Source organism: Marmota marmota, unplaced genomic scaffold (assembly GCF_001458135.2).
Source record: "Marmota marmota marmota unplaced genomic scaffold, marMar, whole genome shotgun sequence".
In the NCBI taxonomy this organism is placed as follows: Eukaryota; Metazoa; Chordata; class Mammalia; order Rodentia; family Sciuridae; genus Marmota; species Marmota marmota.
Genome location: NW_026000240.1, coordinates 33,005,067 through 33,029,801, shown reverse-complemented (window position 1 = coordinate 33,029,801; position 24,735 = coordinate 33,005,067). Strand labels below are relative to the sequence as shown.

The 24,735-nt window shown below is 48.4% G+C and overlaps 2 protein-coding genes across 6 annotated transcripts in view; one reads left to right on the top strand and one right to left on the bottom strand.

The window, feature by feature from the left end:
• Poc1a (POC1 centriolar protein A) overlaps positions 1–24,133 on the bottom strand; it is a 70,160-nt gene extending 46,027 nt beyond the window's left edge. For 2 of the 5 annotated variants that reach the window (XM_015487090.2, XM_015487092.2), the window contains exons 1-7: positions 23,316–23,614; positions 20,171–20,255; positions 18,753–18,924; positions 18,164–18,343; positions 16,273–16,380; positions 15,233–15,348; positions 7,316–7,449 (exon numbers count right to left, since the gene is read on the bottom strand). In XM_015487090.2, coding sequence (XP_015342576.1) covers positions 7,316–7,449; positions 15,233–15,348; positions 16,273–16,380; positions 18,164–18,343; positions 18,753–18,924; positions 20,171–20,255; positions 23,316–23,333 — 813 coding nt within the window. In that variant the 5' untranslated portion in view covers positions 23,334–23,614. Of the gene's footprint in view, positions 1–7,315; positions 7,450–15,232; positions 15,349–16,272; positions 16,381–18,163; positions 18,344–18,752; positions 18,925–20,170; positions 20,256–23,039; positions 23,615–24,003 lie in introns of those variants that run through there. The other 3 variants (XM_048794095.1, XM_015487091.2, XM_048794096.1) reach the window with 3 other exon arrangements.
• Positions 23,893–24,735, top strand: part of Alas1 (5'-aminolevulinate synthase 1) — a 35,503-nt gene continuing 34,660 nt past the window's right edge. Inside the window, exon 1 of the mRNA XM_015487087.2 lies at positions 23,893–24,332. The gene's annotated coding sequence lies outside the window, so the exon portion shown is untranslated. The remainder of the gene's footprint in view (positions 24,333–24,735) is intronic.

The following is a 24,735-nucleotide window of genomic DNA, read 5'->3' as shown; positions in this document are numbered from 1 at the left end:
CCAGGGCCTTGTGCATACGAGGCATACAGTCTACCAACTGAGCTATATCCCCAGCCCTTCATTCATTGAATTTTAGTCTTTCTTCATCTTAAATAAATTCACTCAGGCTACAAATTTGCCTCTGACGGCCATCTTAGATAAATCTCAGAAGTTTCTAGTATGTGATGTTTTCACTGTCATTCCCTTGCAAATGTTTAGTTTCCATCGTGAGTTCCTTTTTACGCCACCAGTTATTTGCAAGTGCAGTTTCTAAACTAAGGGGGATTGGGATGTGGCTGCTTATCAGTGCCAGAGATCAGATAAGACATGATCTTTAAGACTGTTCTGTCTTCATGGTATCCTATTTTTTTATTTTTTAGTTATATTGTTTTGGGGTACCAGGGATTGAAATCAGGGGCACTCAACCACTGAGCCACATACTCAGCCCTATTTTGTATTTTATTTAGAGACTGTGCCCAGCAGCAGGACAGCCCAGCGGTCCACAGCTCAGTAGGGGGATTGGAACTCATTGAGTTGCTTAGGACCACGATAAATAGCTAAGGCTGGCTTTAAACTCACAATCCTCCTGTCTTAGTCTCCCAAGCTGCTAGGATTACAGGCGTGTACCACGTACCAGACGATACTGGGGATTGAGCCTAGCAGTGCTTTATGGCTGAGTTATATTCCCAGCTCTTTACTTTTTGAGACAGGATCTCATTAAGTTGCCTGGGCTGGTCTTGAACTTGTGATCCTCCTGCCTCAGCCTTCTAATTCACTGACATTACAGGCATGTGCCACCATGCCTGGTTCCTTTCATTTAATTAGTTACCAGGCAGGGTTGTTGCCAAGTTCTTTCTTCCCACAGGCCAGGTGCCTTTCAGAGGCATGAAACTCCATACAAGTCTAAACAGCTCTGTTTCTACAGGGACTTCTTGGTATAACCTGAGCAGTGGCTCTCGGCTGAACCTTCAGTGTGGTTCCTGCCTGCCCTGAGCACCCAGGGGCCCACTTGATGAAGCCTCATCCCTGTCAGACTTCCTCACCAGGTTCTTGGGTAGGAATGCTTTACAGGGTCAATCAAGGCCAGCCCCTTCCCTTGATGGACCACTCAAGTCTTTTATGAGATGATCCTATTTACTCTTATCATGAGCACTGAACACACCTGGTGTCCACCCTACTCTCTTCCCAATCCTACTACCCTTAGGCTTGGCTGGACCCACACCAATCATTTTACTATACACTTCTTTTCCCTTGCCAGTTTTCAGACTCAAGGGAACTATGCTGTCCAGTTCTTTTTCATGCAAAAAGAAGAAAAAAGGAGCCCATGATAACTAGAAGATTAGACTGCAGAGTATGACTATCACTCAGCTCCCCCCAGGAGCCTCTGCAAGATTCTCTACTTTCTGCACCCTCCCACCTGACTCGATGAGGCCTATACATTCCTGAACTCGGACCACTTTGCTCACAACGGCCATGCTGGCAAAAGTCTAGCCAGGTACCCTCACCTACCAACCTCATAAGAGCTGTAAAATATTTTTCACTGGCTTTCATATGCACATGTCCTTTGAGTCACAGGTAAAAGAAGAGTGACCATCAAACAGATACAGAGACCAAGGTGGACTAAGAATCCTCTGGCATGGGGTGCTCTGGCCTCTGACCCCCATGTTCAGGCAAAGAAAGTGCAACCCAACCTACCAAGTTACTCTTCCACAAACACCCACCAGGGGCTCCTGCAATCAGCTGTGGGGTCCACAGTGCTATTGTGATTTAGGCTCTTATGTCGGTGTGATGGCCAATAGGGTCATCACAACCTAACAAACAAGGACTGCCCTCTGTGCAAGAGGTGCTGCCCAGGCTCTTTCCCAAACCTGTCCCAAAACACCTGCTCCCAGCTCTCAACTCTGAGTTGCTGGCAGGGCACAAAAGGCCAGGCTGACTCCAGGTTATTAGAGTAGAATAAATGAGCTGATCTCTCTTTTTGTGTCCCTTCATCTCTCAAGTGGGGCCAACCATCCAAGCTAGGTATGACCCTCCTGAAAACTGAAATAATCCTCCAAAAATGAGATGACTGGAGTGCTGGTGATATAGTTCAGTTGGTAGAGTGCTTGCCTCACATGCACAAGGCCCTGGGTTCAATCCTCAGCCCCCGCCCTGCCAAAAAAAAAAAAAAAAAGAACCCCAAATAAGATGATTTGAACAAGAGCTATAGAGTACTCCAAGAAACAAGGGTTAAAGGCATTCTCAGAGATTCCTTCTGCCTGGAGCAGCCTAAGGGACAGCCTCCCAGGATTCTTGTCATACTGCAGTCTCCTCTCCTCCAGGGTGAGTCTCTTTTTGTTGCCATTTCCCCAGCTCCAGCCTAGGGCCTGGCATTGCACATGTGCCCAGGAAACATCTGTGGACCCTGCACTCAGAGTCTGAGTGCCCGCTGTTGTCAGTAGCCCCTGTGCAGGTCTGGCCTAAGGTGAGGGATGCTCACCCACATGATGGGCCAGCTGGACGCATGGAACTGCGTGCAGCTCAGTCACTCTGCAGTGACACACACACCAACTGCACAGCCACCAACACCAGATTTAACTCTCTGCCCACGGACCGCCCACCACCCTCTCCCAAATAGCTGTAGGGGATTTAAACCAAATGAGCACGGCTCAAGATTATGTTTTAGAAAATACAGAAAAATAAATCGTATTTCTAGCACCTTTCCCCCACACAAAGCTGTGAGAGTTTCACTTGGGGCACGAGGCTTCAAATGACAGTCACATTCAGTAGGAAAGCCCTTCCCTCTCCCACTGGTGCTCCCTGCTGTAAGAGGAGGGGGCGCACCAGGCTAATGCAGCCCCTTTGCAGCCCTTTCCTCTGCTATCTGGAGCTTCCTGGAGCTTAGGCTGCTCAGGCTGAACAAGTTGGGAGAGCACCTATAATTTTTCAAAATGAGGAATGGGGAGGTATGAGCTGTTCCTGGAGACATCAGGGGTTTCCTCAGAAAACTGGGCATTGTTCATCATCTACCACTAAGATGGTATGAGCCCTCCCTCACAAAATGCTTCCTAGTACTTGGCCTCAGTCAAAGAAGAGAACAGCCCCCAACAGTACCATCACCTTAATTTTTGTCCTCCTAGCCTCCAGAACTATGAGAAATAAATTTCTGACTTTTCTAAATTATTCAGTCTCAGGCATCTTGTTATAGCAGCCCAATGTGGATCCAAACAACTCCCTGGCCCCAAAATAGGGCTTTCTGAACAAAAGGTCCTTCAAATGAGCCAATGGGAAGTGTGGCCCATTTTGCACCAAAGAACCACCAAACTGTATGCATGGTCAGACTCCCTGGCTGATGAAATACCCTCAATGCCAGCATAGAAGTCCAGCCAGGAGACTCAGGGTACTGGATGATCCTGATCTCATCTGGCACTAGCAAGTCCTTCAACCTGGTGATCCCTGTGCTTTAGAAGACAAAGGAAAATCACACCAGGTGATTCTGACCTTAGTCTAGACAAGAAAGTGCTACCAAACAGCACTGCAGCCCTGACCCTTCTTTCTCCTATGGGGGATCCTCCCCCATGGTCTCCCCAGAGGGGCCTGCTTCAGTCTTGCCCTCAGGACACAGCACTTTCCTAGTACCCACTTAGCCCTCCTTCTGGTCAAGGTCTGCTTCACTCCAGAGCAGCTCCCTGAAGCTGACCTCTATGTTGGCTTCACCCTAGCCTGCATCATCCTCTTCTCACAGATGTGAAAATGGAAGCCTCTGTGAGGGAGTGGCTGTCCCACTGACTAGAAAACTCAGTGGCCCTCCCTCTCATGGATCCCCCAGGGCTACACTAATAGGACCTCCAAATCCAGACCAAAGTTTCATGGGGTTCCCTCTTGCTAGACCAGAATAAGTATGTAGTAACAAGACTGGGATCCAAGCGACCATGAGGCCTGCTGATATCTCACTCAGACCAGTGATCCAAAAACAAGAGTGAAATCACAACTTGAATGTTAAAATGTGTGTGAGGCCGAGTGAGTATGGTAGAAACTGCACAGAGGTAGGTACTTGTCCCAGCTGGGCCACTTTCAGAGGCATGAGACCCCATTACAAGTCTAGACAGCTCTGTTTCACCACCTGGACTCAAAAGTGCTTTCATATCTGCCTTCCTCCTTATCTACAGGATGGAATCCCTGGGCAGCCAGTCCCACTTGGGAGCCCTGAAGCTGCTAAGCCACACAAAGCAGGAAGTGGCTGATAGCAGCTGTGTTCAATCAGGCACTTGGCCACCAGCCCCCACATCACCATCTCCTAGAACAGAATGTGAAAGTTCGTCACCGAAGAGCCCACCTGCACATCTTCCTGGAAGGATGAAAGAGGGAATGAGTTTCACAAAGCAAATTCTGAGGATTAAACACCTGTGGCAGAGAACCCAGTCAGAGCTCAGCCACTGGTCAACGCCCTTTGGGATGCATCTCCATTTAGGGTGACTCCTGGGGCTCAGTCAGAGGGTAATACGTAGAACTTCTTCCTGGAGCTGAGCCAAATGTGCTTACCAGTATCTCACAAACTCTCATAATTATGAACAGACAGCACTGACCAGCCTCTAGGGATTTTCCCCCTTGGAACTCAGCATAGCAGACCCCACTCCTGGTCATGGATTTCCATAAGCATTAGGAATTCGGTCCAGTTGTGTGCTCTGTATTTTAACCAACTGCCCAAATGAAGGCTGTTCAACTTGTAAAATCCCCACTTTGGAAGCCAACATTAGCGGATTCTGAATTACCCTCACCCAGGGGGCAAAGCCAGGAGGGTGAGCTGGGCTTTGCTTGGGGTAAACACAGCTCTCTCATGCGCAGCCCTTTCCCACGTGTGCTCATGCACTCACATCCCTACATCAGCCCTGAGACTGGACTCTTAATCCTGATGCTGCTTCCACATCACTTGTGAGCACCCCAAATGAAAGCCCTCTCAAGTCAGCCACCCCACACTGCAGAATGGGTGAGGAAATTAAGTCAGGTCTGTCCATGTTGGGGACCTTCGACCAGAGCCAACTGTGAAAAACAGCACCAAGGTGCCACCACCAGCTGGGAGTGCATGGTGGTCTCACCACAGGTCTTGAGGAGGAGAGTAGGCAGAGAATCAACATTCTCTAGAAAGAAGCAAGGAGTAAAGCCAGATCAGGGATAGGGCAGAGATAAGCAATTTTGGATAGCCCATCTTCAGCCCCTGTGGAACCCAGAGCAGGTCCAACCCATGACCTCCCACACCTGACACCTGCAGCATCCACAGTGGGGCTGGGTATCACAACTATTCCAGGAAGAAAAGTCCCTAAAACCTGTGGCACACCAGTCCTAAGTTTCTGTTTTAAATAGGGAGTTTGGGGGATTGAGAGCAGAAAAAAATTAGAGCCTCATATCCTCACTACCATCTTCATCTGAACTACACTGAGACAGAGGCAGGGTCTGCCCACCTTTACCCAACCCTCCAAGTACCTCTGAAGACTTAGCCTGCCTCTCTCAGTCTTCCAACTCATCTCATCCTGCCTTCAGCTGTCAACTTCCCCATGACATCCATTTTATCTCCCTCATGACCATCCTAGTAAGCCAGAGTGGATGCTAAACAAATGAATGACAACATGAACACAGGTCACCTAGTTTCTTTCTGGCACTGTGAGTTTGGTGTCCTGATGAAGAAATGACCCAGTGATTCCATGGAACCATTTTCCTGTACTCCACACCCACAGATCTTCAACTCCTCAACTTAGTTACCACATGTCCAGGTTTAACACAGACAAGGAGATGCTCACGTTCCCTGTTTCACAGGGAGAACAATGTCAACAGGTGTATCTTTATGTGCTGGATGCTGTGCCTGAACACCAGCAATGACATTTTAGATACCACATTGAAGTGTGCTCAGGTTGACAGGGGAATTGGCTGTTTAAAGGTCCCTCACATAAAAAAAAAAAAAAAAGAAAGAAAGAAAGAAAACAAAATGTCCTGGGTGATCACCTGATATGCACCTATTTCCGTGCTGTTTCTATGTAATGCTTTTTGTTCTGCTTATAGTGAGCAAATGCAATAGCAGCAGTCACATGGTTTTCACATGCCCTCCTATCTATAATGTCCTAAACTGCTTACACATTACTTTAAATACGACTTGCCCAAGGGGTAATAGAAGTGACTCCAGCAGGCTTACACCAGGACCAGCAGTCACCCAAGCCCAGGCTGGCTGCACATTCCACTTGGATGTGCTGGCCCAGGGAGAACGGCCCAGCTGGTCCTATAATGTGTCTCTGACAGGGAAGACTAGGAGTCACCACAAGGCTGGGGATAGCAAGGAGCCTCCAGGTCCCAAGGAGACAAAAATAAAGGCCTATGTCCCCAACCCCTGGCCATGGCCAAAAGGCCCCCCCCATGCCCCCTAACCCAGAAGGCAATGAACCCCAAACAGCAGCTGAAAGCCCTTGGCTCAATGCCTATACTGGATTCCCATACTGGCCTAGCATCCCAGGACCTCACTCATCTGTCTGTCTCCGGCTCATAGGTACAGGAGATAAAGAAAAAATCTCTGAACTGCACACTCCCTGCCCACTTAAACACAATAACTTTGTGCTAGCAGGAGATACTGTGATGACTGATCTGCTGAGCAAGGCACAGCTAGGCCACACTTGCTGGTAGGGTGAGTATGAGAGGCCTGAACCCAAGTCAGCTGCTAGTGAGAGGGGCATGAAGCCCAGCTCCCATAGCCAATCCATAGGGGCCTTACACTGGCCACCAACCACCCAGGCAGTCCAGGGTACTGGATGCTTTGATGTCAGTCAGACAGAAGGGCACTACTCCTTTGACTGAATTTCAAAAATTCCCAGGTCTGTGCCTCAATCTCTGCAACACACATTCATTGTCTATCTCTGAAGCCTGGATGTCAGCCCACCCCAGAATCCTTGGGAACTCTGATGGTGACACAGGGCATGGGTTCCAGAGCTCTATTCAACCACTAGACGAAGGGATATCCGAGGTCATTAGGGGACAGATTCCATTTAGCCACCTATCCCGGGGGGAGTTTGCAAACCATGCCCAGATGATGCCCTTCCCACACCCCACCCAATCTGCCTCCCTTACTCCCTTCTCAGCTACACCAGGCCCAACCCCAGCGATCAGCCCAGAAAGGTGGTCATAAAGGTGGCTATGGGAAAGGCCACCATTTCCCTGGTGGTCATAAAGGTGGCTATCTCATATATACATCTTACTTATTGCACAGGTTCTGAAGGGACCACAGTGGGTTCCAACCCTGAACTCTGACCTGCACGGGCATCAAGGCTGCACCTCTGCCCCACTCCATGCTACTCAGTACCAGGATGATGCCTCTCACCTGATGCCCATGGAGTGTGTAGAGCAGCCGGCCCTCCATCAGGTCCAGGATCTTCAGGGTTGAGTCACTGGAGGCTGTGATCAGGTAGTTTCCCGATGGGTGGAAAGAAAGGGCATTCACCGCTGCACTGTGTACTGGGGGAAGGACATCAGTCAGACTCTGGCTGGGAGGCTGAGAGAGCAAAGCTGAAGCCTGAGACAGGCAATCAGGGCCAACCTTGGCTCAGCACAGGTCTGATAGGCCAGGATAGCCATTACTCAGAAGGGTTGTGGATCATCCCACATTAATCTCCCAGGAGAGTGGCACAATCAAAGGCCAGGAGAAGACTCATCCAGAGTCAAGGGTGGACAGTAGGAGAACCAAGGAAGAGGAAATGGATGTGGCAAACCAGAGGAATCAAGTGATTCCTTCACCCTCTCTCATGACACCCAGCAGTCAAGCCAGGGCAGAAGAGAACATACAAACATAGTGTTTAATCTGTTTTATATTGTTACTTTAGGAAAACCAAATGGAAAATTAAACCCTCAAAATGCCAATACAATGCCAATATTCTGCGGGGGGGGCGGGTATGGGGACAGGCAATCACAAGGCTAAGACAATTTCAGGAGCCAGTTGGTACTGGGCTCCCATCCTAGCCTCCCTACTGGCCCACCCTGAGACCGTGAACAAGCACCAATCACTGAGTCTCAGTTTCTCCGTCTACACGTCAGCACCCACATGTGCTGAGGGTCTCTGCAGTCCAGGGATGCTACCAGGTTAAGTCCACAGAGCGAGCCCTCAGACCTCAGTGCCAGCATGGATGTCTCTCTTCTCTCTGCACCATGTCCCTTACAACTCCAAGTTCTGCCACATTACCCACTTGGCAGCTCAACCCCATCCACGACCCTCTTCCCCACCATCCTAGCCCAAGCCCACTTTGTTCCTTACTCTCCAAGATCCAGTTGGCCCAGCTGTTGGTTCTCCCAGCCATGAAGCCCTTTTTCCCCTTGTTTCCATGGGCATAGAAAACTCTTGCCTTCCGTGTCCCCTGACTGCCCTCAGGCAGGAGCAGAGTTGAGTCCCTATTACCAGCTTAGTGCCTAGCACCAAGTGGAAATCAGAAAGTGGCTGATGAGCTGGGTGTCCAGAAGCCTCAGTAGGTCACACAGCCTTTCCTCAAAGCTGAGGGCATGTTCTGGGTGGAGCAAGTCCACAGCCAGTGCATGGACCTGCTCATCACAGCCTCTTAAGAGTTGCTGCCAAGAAAGCCCCCAGTGACTTTGCACCCACTATCATGGTCTAGTGAGGCGAACTAGTGGCTAAGGTAATCATGATCTTGCAAAGTCAGCACTGTCACAAACATAAAGGCAAGTTTGCAAACCAAGCCCTCATCTCAGCAGAGAGAGGCTTCAGAACACACTGGACCAGTAACATACCCACCATCAAACAGCCCTCAACAGAGGGGTACAAGGAGCCCCTCAGATGCCAGCCCAGCTGATGTGCTGATGTACTGGGGAGTGTGAAGACATGTTCCCAAGTACACTAAGGGGAGACAGCCAAGGATTTACGTAACATGATATTTATATCTGAACAACACCCTCCAAGTGCCAGGAACTCTAGGAGGCAGTCTAGAGAGGAGCTGAGGGTCTCTGCAGTCCAGAGACAGAATGCAGAGACCCCACTGCCTACACTAGGATGAAGGCCACCCTAGGCCCTCACCTAAGACAAAGGTAGCAGAGGAGCAGCCAGTGGCAGGAGGGTGGAGCAGGGAAGGTGGCTCAAGGATCCTTAGATTTCCCCAGCACCACGAGGGCAAACAGAGTCAGTGTGTGGACACCACACTATAGCCTCTCATCTGGCCAGGCCACCCAAGGGAGACAACCTCCCTCCAAGGACGGGCAACAGAAGTCCCACTCTACTATAAATGCCAAGAACACCAAACATTGGCTGGGGATGTGGCTCAAGTGGTAGCGTGCTCGCCTGGCATGCGTGCGACCCGGGTTCGATCCTCAGCACCACATACAAACAAAGATGTTGTGTCTGCCGAAAACTAAAAAATAAATATTAAAAAAAAAAGGACACCAAACACCTGGAGTCAGTTACTTCTGAAGAGGGCTCAGACTGGCATGCCAGGCTTGGGGGAATGCCCCAGACACAGGACTCTCACTCTCCTCCACCTGCTCTCCTGCCTCATTCACTGGCTGTACCACCTCCACTCTAACACTTCTCTGCCTCTAAAGTGGTGGTGGAGAGGAGGGACCAATCTAGAAGGCCTCATCTTAAGAGCCATCCCTGGATGCCACACAAGGGCCCAACTGCTCCACAAGGGGTGAACCTCCCATCATGATGCCCTGAGTAGTGACTGTCCAGAAACAATCCACTTTTCATCAAGTCCAAATCTGCAGGCCTTTTTCCTGGCTCCATGGTAGATATCAGTGAGGACACAGACTGCTATTATCCCTCAACCTCCACCTCAAAAAGGGAATTCCAACTCAGGATCAGAGATAAACCAACAGAGAGTTTACACAGGTCACCAGGAGCCCAGGAGGTGTGGAATGATATCACCACAGCCCCCAGACCCAAACATTAGGAACTGGTCACAGCTTGTAAGCAATAGGGAACTTAAGGAGAGACCTGGATACCCACAATCCACTCTGCTCATACTGCTATGTGTAGAGGACTTCAGCAAACATGGGCCTAAAGGGGTACCAACTGGCCAAGGAACCCAGAAAGTAGGAGGGACCTTTTTTGGGCAGGTCACGCTTGGGTCAAGCTGCATCCCCACATCTTGTCACACAGGGGTAGCTCACTTCCATGTGCCCATGAGGATCCTCGTGATGTATCACAGGTATCACCTGTGACACAGTGGCTCTGGGTTTCCAAGGGGTGTTTGTTTCATACCTGTAAGTGCCTTAATACTAGCAGCAAAGGACACCCAAAACATTCTTTTTTGCAAACACTATGTAAATGCCCACTTCAGGATAGAAGGAAAGAGACAGGTAAGTTGGCCAGATCAGGAAGGATAAGCACACTGCTCCCAATCAATGGTTTTAGTCTCAAAATAACAAGTAAAGGGTGCAGCCACTTCAAAATCCTCCATGATGGGGCTGGGGGTGTAGAGCATGTATGAGGCCCTGGGTTCGATCCTTAGCACTACATTAAAAAAAAAAAAAAAAAATTCCTCCATGACCATGCCTCAGGTAGGGTGGGAGTGCAGGGGTATACTAGGGACCAGTGGCCCAAAACACCTGGGATTCAGAGCTCCAACTAGAGCTTCTGGAGAAGGCCAGGTCAAACCTGCTGTGAGGCAGCCAAGGGAACTACCTCTCCTTGGGATCTTGGATAAAACACTAGAGTCATCACACAGTTTAAGGAACCCAGTGTGGGAATGATGGCAGAATTCCAGACTTGGAGGCCCTGAGCTGGAGACCCAGATTCATAGCCTCCTAGCTGCATGGCCATCATCAAAGTGGGACATTGTCCTGCCTTGCTGGCCACCCAGGCCTGTCACTAGATATCACTAGATAATGGATCAGCACATGCCTGTAAACTCACAAAGCACATTTGGATTCTGGGACGGGGGCTGCTGCTCAGATGTTTGAACAGTCTTAACGTGGGTTCAGAGCATATGGATCCTAACCCACCTCCATGGGGACTGGCACTCTTAGGGCTCTACCAGCTAGTCTCCTTAACTGAATTGGGAAATCAGAAATGCTCCCCACAGTGATAGGCCAGAGCCAAGTAACTCTTTGCCTGGGAGGAGAGTTGGCTAGCCCGAGATAAATGGTGCCAGCTATCTATAGTCCAAAGCCCCAAGCAGGCTTCAACTCCAACAACCCAACCCAAGACGGGGAGTGCCCTCTACAAAGCATGACTGGGGGGTGGCCAGACACACACTGCAATATCATTAACCAATTCTCTCAGAAGAGTCTACTGGACTCACATACCAGAAAGCCACTTAGGAAGTGCCTGATATCCATCCAGAATCAACAGGGGAGAGAGACACTGGATATCACTGCATCCTTAAAACCTTTCCCCTGGGTTTCCTAGAAACCAGAGACAGAAAAGAGATCAGGCATCTTCCACCATAATGCTGAGAGCCTTTCTTGTGGAATCAGCCTCCAAAGAGACCCCACTGCACGTGGGGGTGGGAGCTTCCCACATGGTGGGTTATACCCACAGAACCCTTTGGGGAGACCCTAGATCTGAGCAGACCTGTCCTGGTTCCTCCATCAGCAAGAATAGTGAGAGGTACATTCCCCTACCCAATGAGCTCAGATCCATTCAGCTTACTGAGCACCTGAAGGTGAGCCTTGAGGCTAGGGGATGAGTCTGCTCTCCTGTGAACACCTGCCAGGTGACACAGCATTGGAAGGGGAGCTCAGGGGGAACCTACTGTGTTTACAGGATGTGCCAAGTCTTTTCAAGACTCCGATCTACAACAGGGCAGCAGAGAAACAAGATGTTGCAGGCTCAATAAGGAGCTCCATCTCAAGAGGAAAGGACAGCAGCAAAAGCAGACTGGAAGTTCCCAGTGGAGCCTGTTCACTAGGATATATACTCAGGTGCACTCATGTTAAGGTTTAGTGTGGGACACTGCAAGAATTTTCAGAGGTGAGATGATTATATTATGAGTTGTGTCCTAATCCATGGATTAATCCGTGGATATGGATTAACTGGATGGTAACTGTAGGCAGATAGGTTGTTGGAGGTGTGCCTTGGGGTTCACATTTTGTCCCTGGTGAGTGGAGCTCACTCTGTGCTCCCTGGCTGTTATGTCTGAGCTGCTTTCCTATGCCATGCCCTTCTATCATGATGCTCTGCTTCACTCCAGCCCCAGAGCTATGGAGTGGGCCAACCATGGACTGAACCTCTGATACCATGAGTCAAAATGAACTTTTCCTCCTCTACATTGTTCTTGTCTGGTCTTTTGGGCATAACTAAAATAACTCAGGACTTAGTTCTGGTACTTACCTGAGTGCATCCACTTCCCCAGCCCTATTATCACTAAGCTTCACTCTTGTCCACTGCCTAGCCTGTTCCCCCAGAACTCAAGGCCCTCTCCCTGGACCCACCCATCCCCCTCACCTGCTCTGCACTGCTCTACCTGACCCCCCCCCCCTAAGAAACCCCACTCTCTTTCTTCCCCTGGCTTCAATTTCTCCAGCACTCTAGTACTGGGAGATGGACTTCATAACTCTCACTCCAGCTGTTTTGTGGCCATTTTTCTTCCAGGGCCTTCCAATTATGGAGCCCCAGGATGTGGCATCAGCTGTTCTCTCATCCCAAATCCCACAAGCCATTCCCTGGGCCTGACCCCTCCCCACTCTGATGTCAGAGCTCACTTTAACATTAAGCTCTGATAGCCCACCCACCAGTCACCATGAGACAGCAATACTCCATCCATATACTATCAACACTGCTTTTTTCTCAGATGTCCCTCATCCCTTTGCTCCTCAAGTGACAGGCCCATTTTCCCACTATCACCAGTCAGGACTCATCTTTGGGACTCAGGCCACAGACGGCATTCAAGGCTCTTTCTAAGGGGTACCTGCTGCTGTACTCCATGAACACTGGGCCTAGGTTCCTGAATCATCAGGGATAGGCCTGAAGACCCTCTCCTCCCAGCGTCAGGACTCATGTGGTACAAACCACACCCAGCCCTATATTATAATCCTCATGTGGATTCTCCCATCAGATCTTCACTGCATAAGGATCTATTATCATTCCCTTTACAAGAAGGAAAATAGGCTTCACTCATGAAAACTGCACTGTCTTGTCAACTTCCTGTCCCATCTCTCCTTGCCCAAGCCCTCCCTGTTCTGACCTGCCCACCTTCACCAGTAGATGCACAAATGTATCCAACACCCCAACCCAACCCTTAACTCAGGCCTGACCCAGAGCAGAAGAAGGGCCCCTAAGCCTGAAGAAGGGAAAGGACCACAACTCTCCGAGTGGTGGTGGTCTCCAAGTGGATAGTAGACCCCACTACTGTTCTGTTCTAGAAGGTTCTGAAAGAGCATCAATGACAGATGCCAGGACTGTGTGTGTTTTTTGGTTTTGGGTTTTTTTTTTTTTTTTTACTATTTATAATATCTAATACAATTTAAACACTATGTAAATAGTTTTTATATTGTATTGATTAAGGAATGGGTAACAAGAGAAATGATATACATGTTTGGGTACATATTTTTTTTAAAAAAACCTGGTTTATGTGGCTGGGCCCTGCCATCCAGTGGTGATGTATATTATTGCAGGTCCTGACCAACAATTGGCCTTACCAGGAGACCAGACTCTTAAAAGACCTCAGGAAGCCTCAGACTATACTCAAAGGACTTAAAAACAGTATACTACAGGGACACAGCCACATCAATGCTTATAGTAGCACAATTCACAATAGCTAAACTGTGGAGCCAACCTAGATGTCCTTCAGTAGATGAATGGATAAAAAAAAAATGTGCATATATACACAGTGGAATTTTACTCAGCATTAAGAAAGAACAAAATCATGGTATTTACAGGTAAATGGATGGCGTTGGAGAAGATGTTAGAAGATGAAGTTAGCCAATCCCCAAAAACCAAATGCCAAATGTTTTCTCTGATATAAGGAGGTTGACTCATAGTGAGATAGGGAGGGAGAGTATGGGAGGAATAGATGAATTCTAGATAGGGAAGAGGGGTGGGAAGGAAAGGGAGGGGCAGGGGATTAGCAAGTATGGTGGAATGTGATAGACATCATTATACAAAGAACATGTATGAAGACTTGAATTGGGTGTCAACATACTTTATATACAAACAAAGATATGAAAAATTGTGGTATATGTGTGTATTAAGAATTGTAAGCAAAAAAAAAGTATATATATAAAGGCATAAATTGGCATCAACATATTTTATATACAGAGATATGAAAATTGTGCCCTATATGTGTAATAAGAATTATAATGCTTTCCACTGCTATTGTGTATTTAAAAAAAAAAATCAATAAAAGATTTAAAAAAAGAACTCAGGAAGTAGACTCAGCGAGAGCAGCAGCATCACTAATACTGTACCTTATTCCCACTTTGTGCCAGCTATTCTCCTACTTCTTGACATGAACCAACTCATAAACCCTCCAACACCACCTCGGAGAGAGGCCCTATCATTGTTCCATGAGCTCCAAGGAGTCAAATGAATACCCAGTGTCACAACCAGGAATGCCAAAGTTGGTCAAAGAGTCATCCTCCACGCTGTGCTGTTCCCAGGCCAGAAACTTCTCCCCATTCTTGGGAGGTCTGGTCACCAGGGTTATCCTAAGAAAGTGCTGTCCTCAAATATCTGAGAGCAGCTAGAAGTGATCATGGGAGTATTAAGGAGAGCTCTGAATCTCAAAGCCCATACCTGTGTCAAACCCCTGCTGCCCTGCCTTTCAAAGGCTACATTAAATCAGGGTGCACAGCCCTGGGCCTGACTCCTGAGCCTGGCTGCTAAGTCAACCCTCTATATGGCTTTACACGAGGATGATACCTTGAAACCAGAGGTGGCCAAGGTCCCACCAATCCTGACCTGTATGGTCAGTCTTGTCCCATGGCCCTAAAGGACAATCTCCATTATGGGGAGAAATAAGAGCAATGGATGGCCCCAGAAGTGGCCTTAAAGGGGAGGAGTTCTAGCCAAAGATCCCAGCTACAGTGTGCGTGAGACTCTGCCACCTTATAGCTGGGCACCAAAGGGCTTTTTGGAAGCCCAATGGTACCAGGTTCCTTTTCCTAGTCAACATTCCAAGCAGGACAGGCACACCACAGACTGCTCATCCCTGGTTATCCAACAGACCGAAGACTCCTCCTCAGGGATGTCCTCAGGAGCATCAAACCAAATGTCTACAGCAACAAACCAAATATCTAGAACCAGCACAGTCCCACCATAGCTGTTTATAGGCCCACGGGGCTGTTCAATACTCACACTGATAATGCTGTAACAGTCGGTGAGTCCGCACATCCCATACCTTCACTGTGTTGTCCATGCCAGCGGCAGCAATGCATGTACCACTAGGGTGGAAGTCCACATAGGTGACAAAGCTAGAAAACAGGGGCCATCGGGAACTGAAGGAGGTCTGCCTGGCTCAGGATGGAACCAAAATCATTATCGCTTTCCTAGCCCTGTGCATCTGCTCACACTGATTCCTCAAACCAGAATACTTTTTTTTTTCCCCCTTTGTAAACCAATGACCAAGGGAGAGCAAGAATAAAGTGAGAATAGTCACTAGCAGTGAACTAAGGTGGACTTACCAAGATCAATTTTCAAGTACAAGCAGAAAAGGTTGTCTTTAAACCCACAGGTCAGCAAGGCTGCTCTGGAGTTCCAGAGCTGAAACTAGTACCCTTGCCTGGGCTGGCTCCCAAGTAAGTCCTGCCAGCTGAAGTGCTGGCTATGTATCTCTAGGAGACGTACCAAGGGCTTTCAATACACAGGCTCTCAGGAGAAGCCCTTCCTTGTGGTTCCCAGCATAACCAAAGTGGGCAGAAGCTCGGGTCCATTTAGGAACCTGGAACAACTGAGTCCCTACTTGAATGCAGGCTCCTTCCCCTCTTCATGATGTGGCACAGTATAAACAGTTATCACCTGCTATAAAAATCTGACAAGGCTTTCATTCATAAATCCATCACCACAGGTAATATAGATGGAATCTTGAAAATGAAGTTTGGGGCAGTGAGTTCAACCGCTCAGAGACAGACATGTTACAATTTTGAGAACTAGAAAGTAAAGGGAAAAGAGGGAGGCTTAAATAATTACATAGCTTGAGGTTAAATATTCCTGTTGTTTGTGGGATACTTTCCGTTCACACAGGAAAAGATACAGAGCTTGTACAAAAGGTACCAGCCAAGAAGCAGAAGAGGTGTAGCTGCCACCCCCATGGCTCCAGCCCCTGAAGACCCCTGGCATGCCCAGGTCTGCACTCTGTACTGGAGCACTTGCAGATAAAAGATAGCATTAGGACTTACCTGCCATGCTCACAGTATGAGTACACACACTCCCGGCTGGTCTTGTCCCACAGCTTGACAGTCTTGTCATCACTTGCAGACACGATGAGCCTCCCATCAGGGGAGAATCTGAGCCAGACAGGGAAGAAGTCACAGCACTGATTAACAAAGACTGCATGGGAATCACACACCATTTTCCACAGCTACCTTTCCCTGAATGCATACTACCTGACCCAGGAACTATCTAGGGGTACACATCTTGCTGCAACTCCAAGTGACCCTGGGTAAGTGCTTACCTCTCTTTGAGGTGGAGTAAAGCAGTACCTATCCCACAGTAAGCATAGAGTAACACAATGCACAAAACCCCCCAGTAAAGAGGGCCAAGGGATGGATGTAGCTCAGTGGTAGTGTGCTTGCCATGCATGAGGCCCTAGGTTCAATCCTCACATGGTGTAGTAGGGGGACAGGGGGACCAACAGGTACATGGCATGTGGCAACACATACCCAGTGCTGACTCCTGGCTTATTAGCACGAAGGGGTGAGGAACCCCACATCAGGTGTAACTATCTTGCTCCCAGGTTATCTGGGTCAGCAAAACACAACCTGCCAACCCAACAGCATGGAGGTCATGGGGACCTAACCACCAAAGGCCTGCTAAGGGCCTGACAAGCCACTTTGCTGGCCTGGTCCCTCCTGTTCTTAGGACTTTGACCGTAAGACCTTAAGAGCAATCAGGCACCTCCCAGGACAAAGGAATGAGCGCTGCCCTAGGGAACAAGAACTTGCATGGATTCTCAGAAGAGACAGCTCAACAGTCCCAAATCTCTGACTGCAATGTTTTCCTAGTGTCCCCTTGCCCCCTCAACCCTCTTCTCTGGAGCAAAGAGAGAAGAAAAAAAAAAGAGAGACAGCAAGGGAGAGTGGGGAGAGGGAGAGAACTCTGTTGAAAGGAATTAAATAGCCAGGAGCAGTGGCACATGCCTGTAATCCCAGCAGCTTGGGAGGCTGAAGTAGGAGGAGAGTAAGTTCAAAGCCAGCCTCAGCAACTTAGTGAGACCTTGTGTTAAAATTAAAAATTAAACAGGCTAGAGATGTGGTTCAGTGATTAAGCATTCCTGGGTTTTATCACTGGTACCAAAAAACAATAAAACAAAAGGAATCAAATAATTAGGAATATGCAAATCTGTGTCTGTAATTCTTGGACCATGAAAAGTCCTTCAGGTCACCTGGCTCCCCATGTGCTTAGCATAGCCTCCCATACCAAAGAGAGGGCCAGCCTCCAAGCCAATCCCCCTAGGACCCTGAAACCCCCTCTAGCAGCTCTGGGGAGAAAAAAAAAAAAAGTCTCTGAGGAGGAGAAAACTCCAGCAGAAAGTAGGCAAGACTTATGCCAGAGAGACTTGGGTTCAATCCCTAGCTCTTCCACTTACCTACTATGTACCCTGGGACAAGACACTGTGCTGTTCTGAGTCTCATCTGCAAAATGCAAATGATACCATCTAGCCGAGAGACCATCCCGAGAAACAAGGAAAATTTATACAGTTGTAGTTCCGACAATGTCTTATTACTGATATTGCTATTGTTAAGAAGTGGTCACTACTGGCTCAGCTAGTGCTATGTCAGCACCAATGTCAGATCATCATCATGGTGGCCAGTTGACTAATTTATGTGTCATCAACTCAGTGAAACTTCTCAACAAATACAATGTAGGAAATATATTTACAAATGCCATTTTAAATATAAAGAAACCAAAGCATTATTGCCATTTTACAAATAAAGAAACCAAAGCACAGGAAGATTGGTGGGTAGCTAAGTAACTTGCCCAAGGTTACAAGATGATACCTAACAGCCTCACTGTATCCCTCCTCAACCCCTGGGTTCCTCCAAGAGCTCCAGACATGACAATGCTCACTTGGCACAGCGGACCCAATTGATGTGCTGGTTCAGGGAAAACAGGAATCTCTGGCGATGAGTTGACCACACCTTGACTGTCTTGTCATCAGAGGCTGTCACAAGGGACTGGCCATCACTGCAGAAGTGGACACTTCTCACCGTGGCTGAATGTGCACGAAACATAGTGGACTCACCTTTACTAAGAAGACAGAAAACAAATCAGGAAACCTATAAGTGACATAAGGGCCAAGAAGCACATCAAAGCTCTCCTACCCTTCAAGTAACCCTCCCAAAATCAGTCCAATCCTGAGTACCCCAGTCCCTCCAGAGCCTCCAACACAGGAGCAGAGCACTGCCCTCCCATCTCCACCCACATGCAAGCAATGTCAAGTAGCAGACCTTTTGAGGATGGCTAGTGGCACCCCAGAACCCCTCTCCAAACCTGAGGAGAGAGGCCCAACTAAAGCCCAGCCTCTGATGATGTTCTTCCTCTGTGGTAGGACAAATGTCACACCGTAAGCAACCCAGAGCCAAAATAGAGACCTTAGTGGGGACAGCCCTGGCTCAGGGTCCCAGCCTCTGTCAAACCCCTCAGATATATAACTCACACATTGGGCACCCAGATGCGAACAGTCTTGTCACGGGATCCTGAGGCAAGCAGATGTCCGGAGGGGGAGAAGTTCACACAGGTGATGGCATCCTTATGGCCCGTGAAGCGGTAAGCGCGTGACTGGGGCTTCATGTGCCAGATCATGAGGCACGAGTCCATGGAGCCACTGGCTGAAGAGAGTGGGTGATGCTATGACTCTTGGCTTGAGTGGTCCACAAGGCTTCACTAGGATACTGGGGAAGCAGTGGGGAAATCGGGCCTAGCTCCACATTCCCAGCATTCACAAACAGGGCAATGAAAAGGGTCCCCACAGTGACAACCCATACTGCCAGTGACGCTGACGTGAAATTTGGAGAGTCTAATGCCTGGCAACTCTCCAAGTACAGTCCTACATAGAAATCAGTCCAACAGAGGCCCTTCAATATGCCAGCCTTGAGCTACAATCCAGGGATCTGGGAAAATTCATCTCCATGGGGCCCTTAGTCTACCTACTGACACACCCTGAAGGCACAAAGACCAAGTCTTCCCAGTACTAAGGAGCCAGCCCAACCCATTCAACCATTGAGAAGACCCAACTCAATAGAAAACCTAAAAGAGGTCCCCAGAACAGACCCGAAAATGACTTCAGTTCCCTTTGCCTATAGCAAACCATGAAGCCAACAGCTTCTGGCAAGAGATCTTGACAAAAAGAAGGGGTGAGCCTACTCCATGGGAACAAGAAAGACACAACCAGGAAACTGTATGAATCCCATGTGACTAAGGAAGGGAGGCACCCAGCCACAGCAAAAGGGAATGGGTGGTGGGGGTGGGGGTTCCCAGGCTCTGCTCAACATCTTTTCACTGGTAGGCCTCTGTAACAAGAAGGTGTACCATTAGGAACAACAGCACAGGCCTGTCATCCCAGTAACTCAGCAGGCTGAGGCAGGAGGATCCCAAGTTTGAGGCCAACTTAGTGAGACCTGATCTCAAAATAAAAAATTAAAAGGCTGGGGATGTAGCTCAGTGGTAAGACACGCCTGTAGCACCAAAAACAAACAAATGAACAAACAAAACCCCAGGGGTATCATAATACTGTGAACAACAGAATCTAAGACTGAAGGAAATGGGCTCACAGCTTAGAGCCCACTAAGAGGAGACTGGAATGTGCAGGGAATAGCCAGACTCTTGTCTTACCTTCAAAGACTGTGTAACTACGGCAAAGGCCCTAACCTCTCTAAGTGTCATGCTCTTTGCATGTAAAATGGAATTCATGAAGCCCAGTGCCCTGATGGTTGGTAAGTGAAAACAAGAAGAGGATCCAGACAAAGTACCCACGTCACTGTTGTGCTCTGCTGCCCCTACACCACACCTCCCAGGTAGAAACTCAAGGGTTCTCAACTCATAACCTAGTGCCTGGGACAAGATGCCTTCTGTTACCCAGCTGCTTCATGTTGACGCTGAAGTCCACACAGGTAACTGCATCTCGGTGGCCCTTAAAATGCCTCTCCAGTGAGGGGTCCTCCTGCAAAAGAGTCACATTAAATAAGTGAAGAGGCTGCCCCAGAGCCAAGACTAATTATAACAGGCAGGAAGGGTTAAAAAAGCTCAAGGTGTGGGGCTGGGGACACAGCTCAGCTGGTAGAGTGCTTGCTTTGCGTGCACAAGGCCCTGGGTTCAATCCCCAGCACCACACACACACACACACACACACACACACACAAAAAGCTCAAGGTGTGATCTTATATACAGGAAATTCTAAGGAATCCACTACAAACTAGTAGAACTAATAAGTGAGTTCAGCAAGAAAGCAGGATACAAAATCAACACACATACAGTAGCAATTAGCAATCTATAAAAGAAACAGCTCCACTTATGGTAAACAAAAAATATTTAGGAATAATTTAACAAAAGAAATATAAGACACATACAGTAAAACTAATATCTTGAAAAAAATTAAAAAGAAACTAAAAAAAAAAAATGGAAAGATGTCCCATGTTGTGAATTGGAATACAATATTGTTAAGATATAATACATAGCAAATCATTCTACAGATTCAACATAATTCCTGTCAAAATACCAGAAAGAAGTCAGACACCAAAGGCCACAGTTTATCTGATTTCACTTATATAAAATGTCCAAAATAGCCCAAGGAGCCAGACACAGTGGCACATGCCTATCATCCTCACTAGTTAGGGACCGAGACAGGATGGTTTTGAGGCCAGCCTTGGCAACTTAGTGAAACCCTGTCCCAAATTAAAAAATAAAAAGTGCTCAGTGATAAAGTGAACCTGGGTTCAATCTCCAGTATTGGGGTGAAGAGGGTAAAGAGGAAAAATGGGCCTTCCAAGCACCTTCCATCTCAGGAATCAGAGCCTGTACTGTGAACTGGTTAGTGAACCCAAAGGTCAGCCCTGATAATTCCTATCAAAATCTCAGGCCCCAAGCTAATCCTAAAATTTGTATGGAAACTCAACTCATTCCCCCCACCCAAAAAAAAATCTTAGACGAACCAACAACAGCAGCAAAATAGTCACTGTGGAAAAAAGTCTGTCAATTCATCAGAGTTAACAAATGACCCATCAACTCTGGGCAAATACCTCAAAGAACTGGAAACATGTTCACACAAAAACTTGCTTGTGAATGTTCACAGCAGCATTATTCATACTATCCAAATAGTGAATAAACCCACGTTTTCAACAACAGGGTAACCAAATATGGTATATTCATATAACAATATTATTCAGCCATAAAAAGGACACATGCTACATAGATGAGCCTTGAAAACTTAAGGAACATTTTATCTGATTTCACTTATATGAAACATCCAGAATAGTCAAATCTATTGAGACAGAAAGTAGTTTATGGTTGTCAGAAGCTCGAAAGAGGGGGAAGGGAAGTACTATTATTGTGTATGAGGTTTCTCTCTCTTTTTTTTTTAAGTGAATTTTTAAGGTATAGGAATAGTATCTCAATAAAGTTATGCCAGCCTTGGCAACTTAGTGACACCCTGTCTCAAAATAAAAAGTGCTGGGGATATAGCTCGGTGGTAAAGTGCCCTGGGTTCAATCCCAAGTATTAGGGATGGTGAGGGCAAAGAGGAAAAATGGGCCTTTCAAGCACTTTCCATCTCAGGTATCAGATCCTGTACCCTCAATCTCCCTGTGAACTGGTTAGTGAACACAAAGTTCAGCCCTGGACAGACTCCTGATGGCATCAACACAATCTCTACTCTACCCAACATCAGAGAAACAGTAGGGGCATTCAGGACACTACTTAGGAAGAGACTCTCTCCATGCAACAGCAGTATGTATCTGAGCACTTGAGGTGTTACCCTCCAGTCATCCAAATGTATCCCTCCATATTAAATATCCGAAACCATTGGGGCTGGAGTTGTGGCTCAGGGGTAGAGCGCTTGCCTAGCATGTGTGGGGCCCTGGATTCGATTCTCAGCACCACATAAAAATAAATAAAATAAAGGTATTATGTCCAACTACAACTAAAAAATAAATAAATAAACATTTTTAAAAAAATATCCGAAACCACAATGAAGTATTTCGCAAAGACTCTCCTTGGGAAAAGATGTCCATAGGGCAGAGCAAAGCTGATGTCACCCCACAAAGCTGTAACCAAAACAAAGGCTCCATGGCCCAATGCCCAGCTCCACCCCTAGCACACCTGCTTGAGCGCCCTTTTCAAAAAACAGGGAGAGGGACTCCAACAGATAGCAAGTGCTCCATTCTGCCTCTTGCCCTTACCTGTCTCGGGAAAAACGAGTGCAAGACAGGGTCCAACTCTGGGTTCAGTGGGAAGAGACAAGTACAGATCTACCTCTGATCATGGGTGCCTTTAAAATGCCCAAATCCCTCTTCCTTCTGTGTTCCCTAGATGTTGGCTTCATCTTCCCCAAGAAGGGTTTGTATGGGGAGGCAGGGTGAGCATCGGGTTAGAAGTCAAGAGGTCTGGGTCCTAGCCTGGGCCCTCTGCCCAGATTCTCAGACGCCTCAGGGTGGGGGATCGCGGGGAGGCAACAGACTACCCTCTAGCCAGAAAGCCAGGTCCACTGGAAGCAAATTCTCAAAAGGACCAACTTTGGAGGGTTCCTCTCTGTCTTCTTGAAGAGCCCGGAATCCAAATGGGGTGTCCAGGCCCAGGTCACACAGCAGACCTGGGCTATCCCAGGCATCCCAGTGGCCTGCTGTGTACACCTGTCGGAAAAGGGTAGATGTTTCACAAGACCCAGACCAGCCACCTATTGCTCGGGATGGGGAGACAGACTATAAAGGCCCACACTGGTCCCAGGCCACACCTGAGTCTCATCGCGCTCGTGACTTCCTTCCTAAGATGCGAACCCTGGAGACAGGAGCTTGTTTGTTCACCCGAATAAACCGACGCGGGGCCTGACACGCAGCGGGCTCTCAGAAAGACCGCCGACCCGTCCGCTGCAAACCGTAACAGGAGGCGGAGCGGACCGCCCGGGAACCCAGCGCCTCACCCCGCCCTCTCGCAGTCACTGCTCGGGCCAGCCACGTGTCTGCCATCCCAGAGGGGACACTAAAGCACAGGCGGCACGGCAGGCACTTACTGAGCAGGGTGCGGCCATGGTTAGGATCGCTGCGCCAGAGGCGCCGGAGGAGCCCGAGTTCGTGGCGACGGCAGTTGCGCCAGTTCAGTTTCCGCGCCCCCAACTGCCGCCAATGGCAACACGGATCGCGTCGCCGCGTCCCGCCCACCTCAATTAAAGGAGACCAGCCACAGCTTTTTGCCCGCCGACCGGAAGCAGAGTTGTGTGATTGGCACCATGGTCTCTGCACTCCGCTTCGCCAAGGCAGGTAACCCCAAACCGCGCTGCCAAAGGCCTGTGTCCGCAGTCACTCATTCCTCCTGAGAACTTAAAAAGCTCAGGTCAGGGTTTTGCCCCTACCGGCCCGTAGCCCGGCCCACGTGATGGGGAGCGCAGCCTTGTGGGAAATGAAGTTCCACACGGCCCACACTTAGCGTCTGGAGAAAAGTGGAACTACATTTTCCGGGATGCCTCGCGCCGGAGCCAGGCTTTACCACCCAAAGCGACGGCCTCAAGGACCTCGGAAGGAGGACACGTGAGCTAGTGTGTCCTGTTGCTTTAAAGCACCCGCCCAAGATGCTATGAAGAGCTAATTTTTCGCCTCTCGGAGATTCTAAGTGCTTCGCCCCTCCGAACGCGCTTAAGACAAGTGCCCATTTAAAAGAACACGAGTCACTCGGAATCACAGCCGTAGAGTGGAGAGACCTAGATTCGATTCTCAGTTCTCGCCTGATTCGCTGTGTGACCTCAGGAAAAACGCTTCTGCTCCGTGGGCCAGTTTCCCCATTGGTAATACGAGGGAGTGTGACGCAGCATGTCCTCAGCACCCTTCAGTCTTGAGATGCTATCAAATTGTCTGAAAGAAGGAGGAGGCAATATTGGGGCCCGGCCACCAGAGGCCGGAAGGTACTCAGTTTCTGCGGTCCAAAGTCCCCGGCTGGTGTTAAGACCTTTCCTCTACCTGGCTTCCCAGCCTGCAGTTGACCTCATCAGCTGGATTGCAAGATTCAAGAACCTTCTATCACCTCTCCTGTGTAGGTCAGTTTGTCCAGATTCCAATATTGATTAGGGTCTGGTCAGGCCATCGGGTTTTTTACTGCATCTAGAGACCCGAGACTGTATATCCCTGGATCTGCAAACCAGAGCTAGGTTCATTCAGTTAACTCAGAAACTATCACCTGGGTGAGCTGGCTTGTAGAGGAGCTTGTCTCTTTTAGACCTGGAAAGTCTGAGAACAGACATAAGAAACAGGCGTATGTTTAATCTCAACTGTGGTTCAGCACAGAATTTGTTCCTTTACATCGGAAATACTCAGACTAATTTATTTTAGATACTATGCAATCCTTAAAATAAGTGATCCCAACAATTCAGGATTCTAAGACAAGAGAATTATAAGTTTGGAGCCTTCCTGAACAACTTAGGGAGGCTATCCCAAAATAAA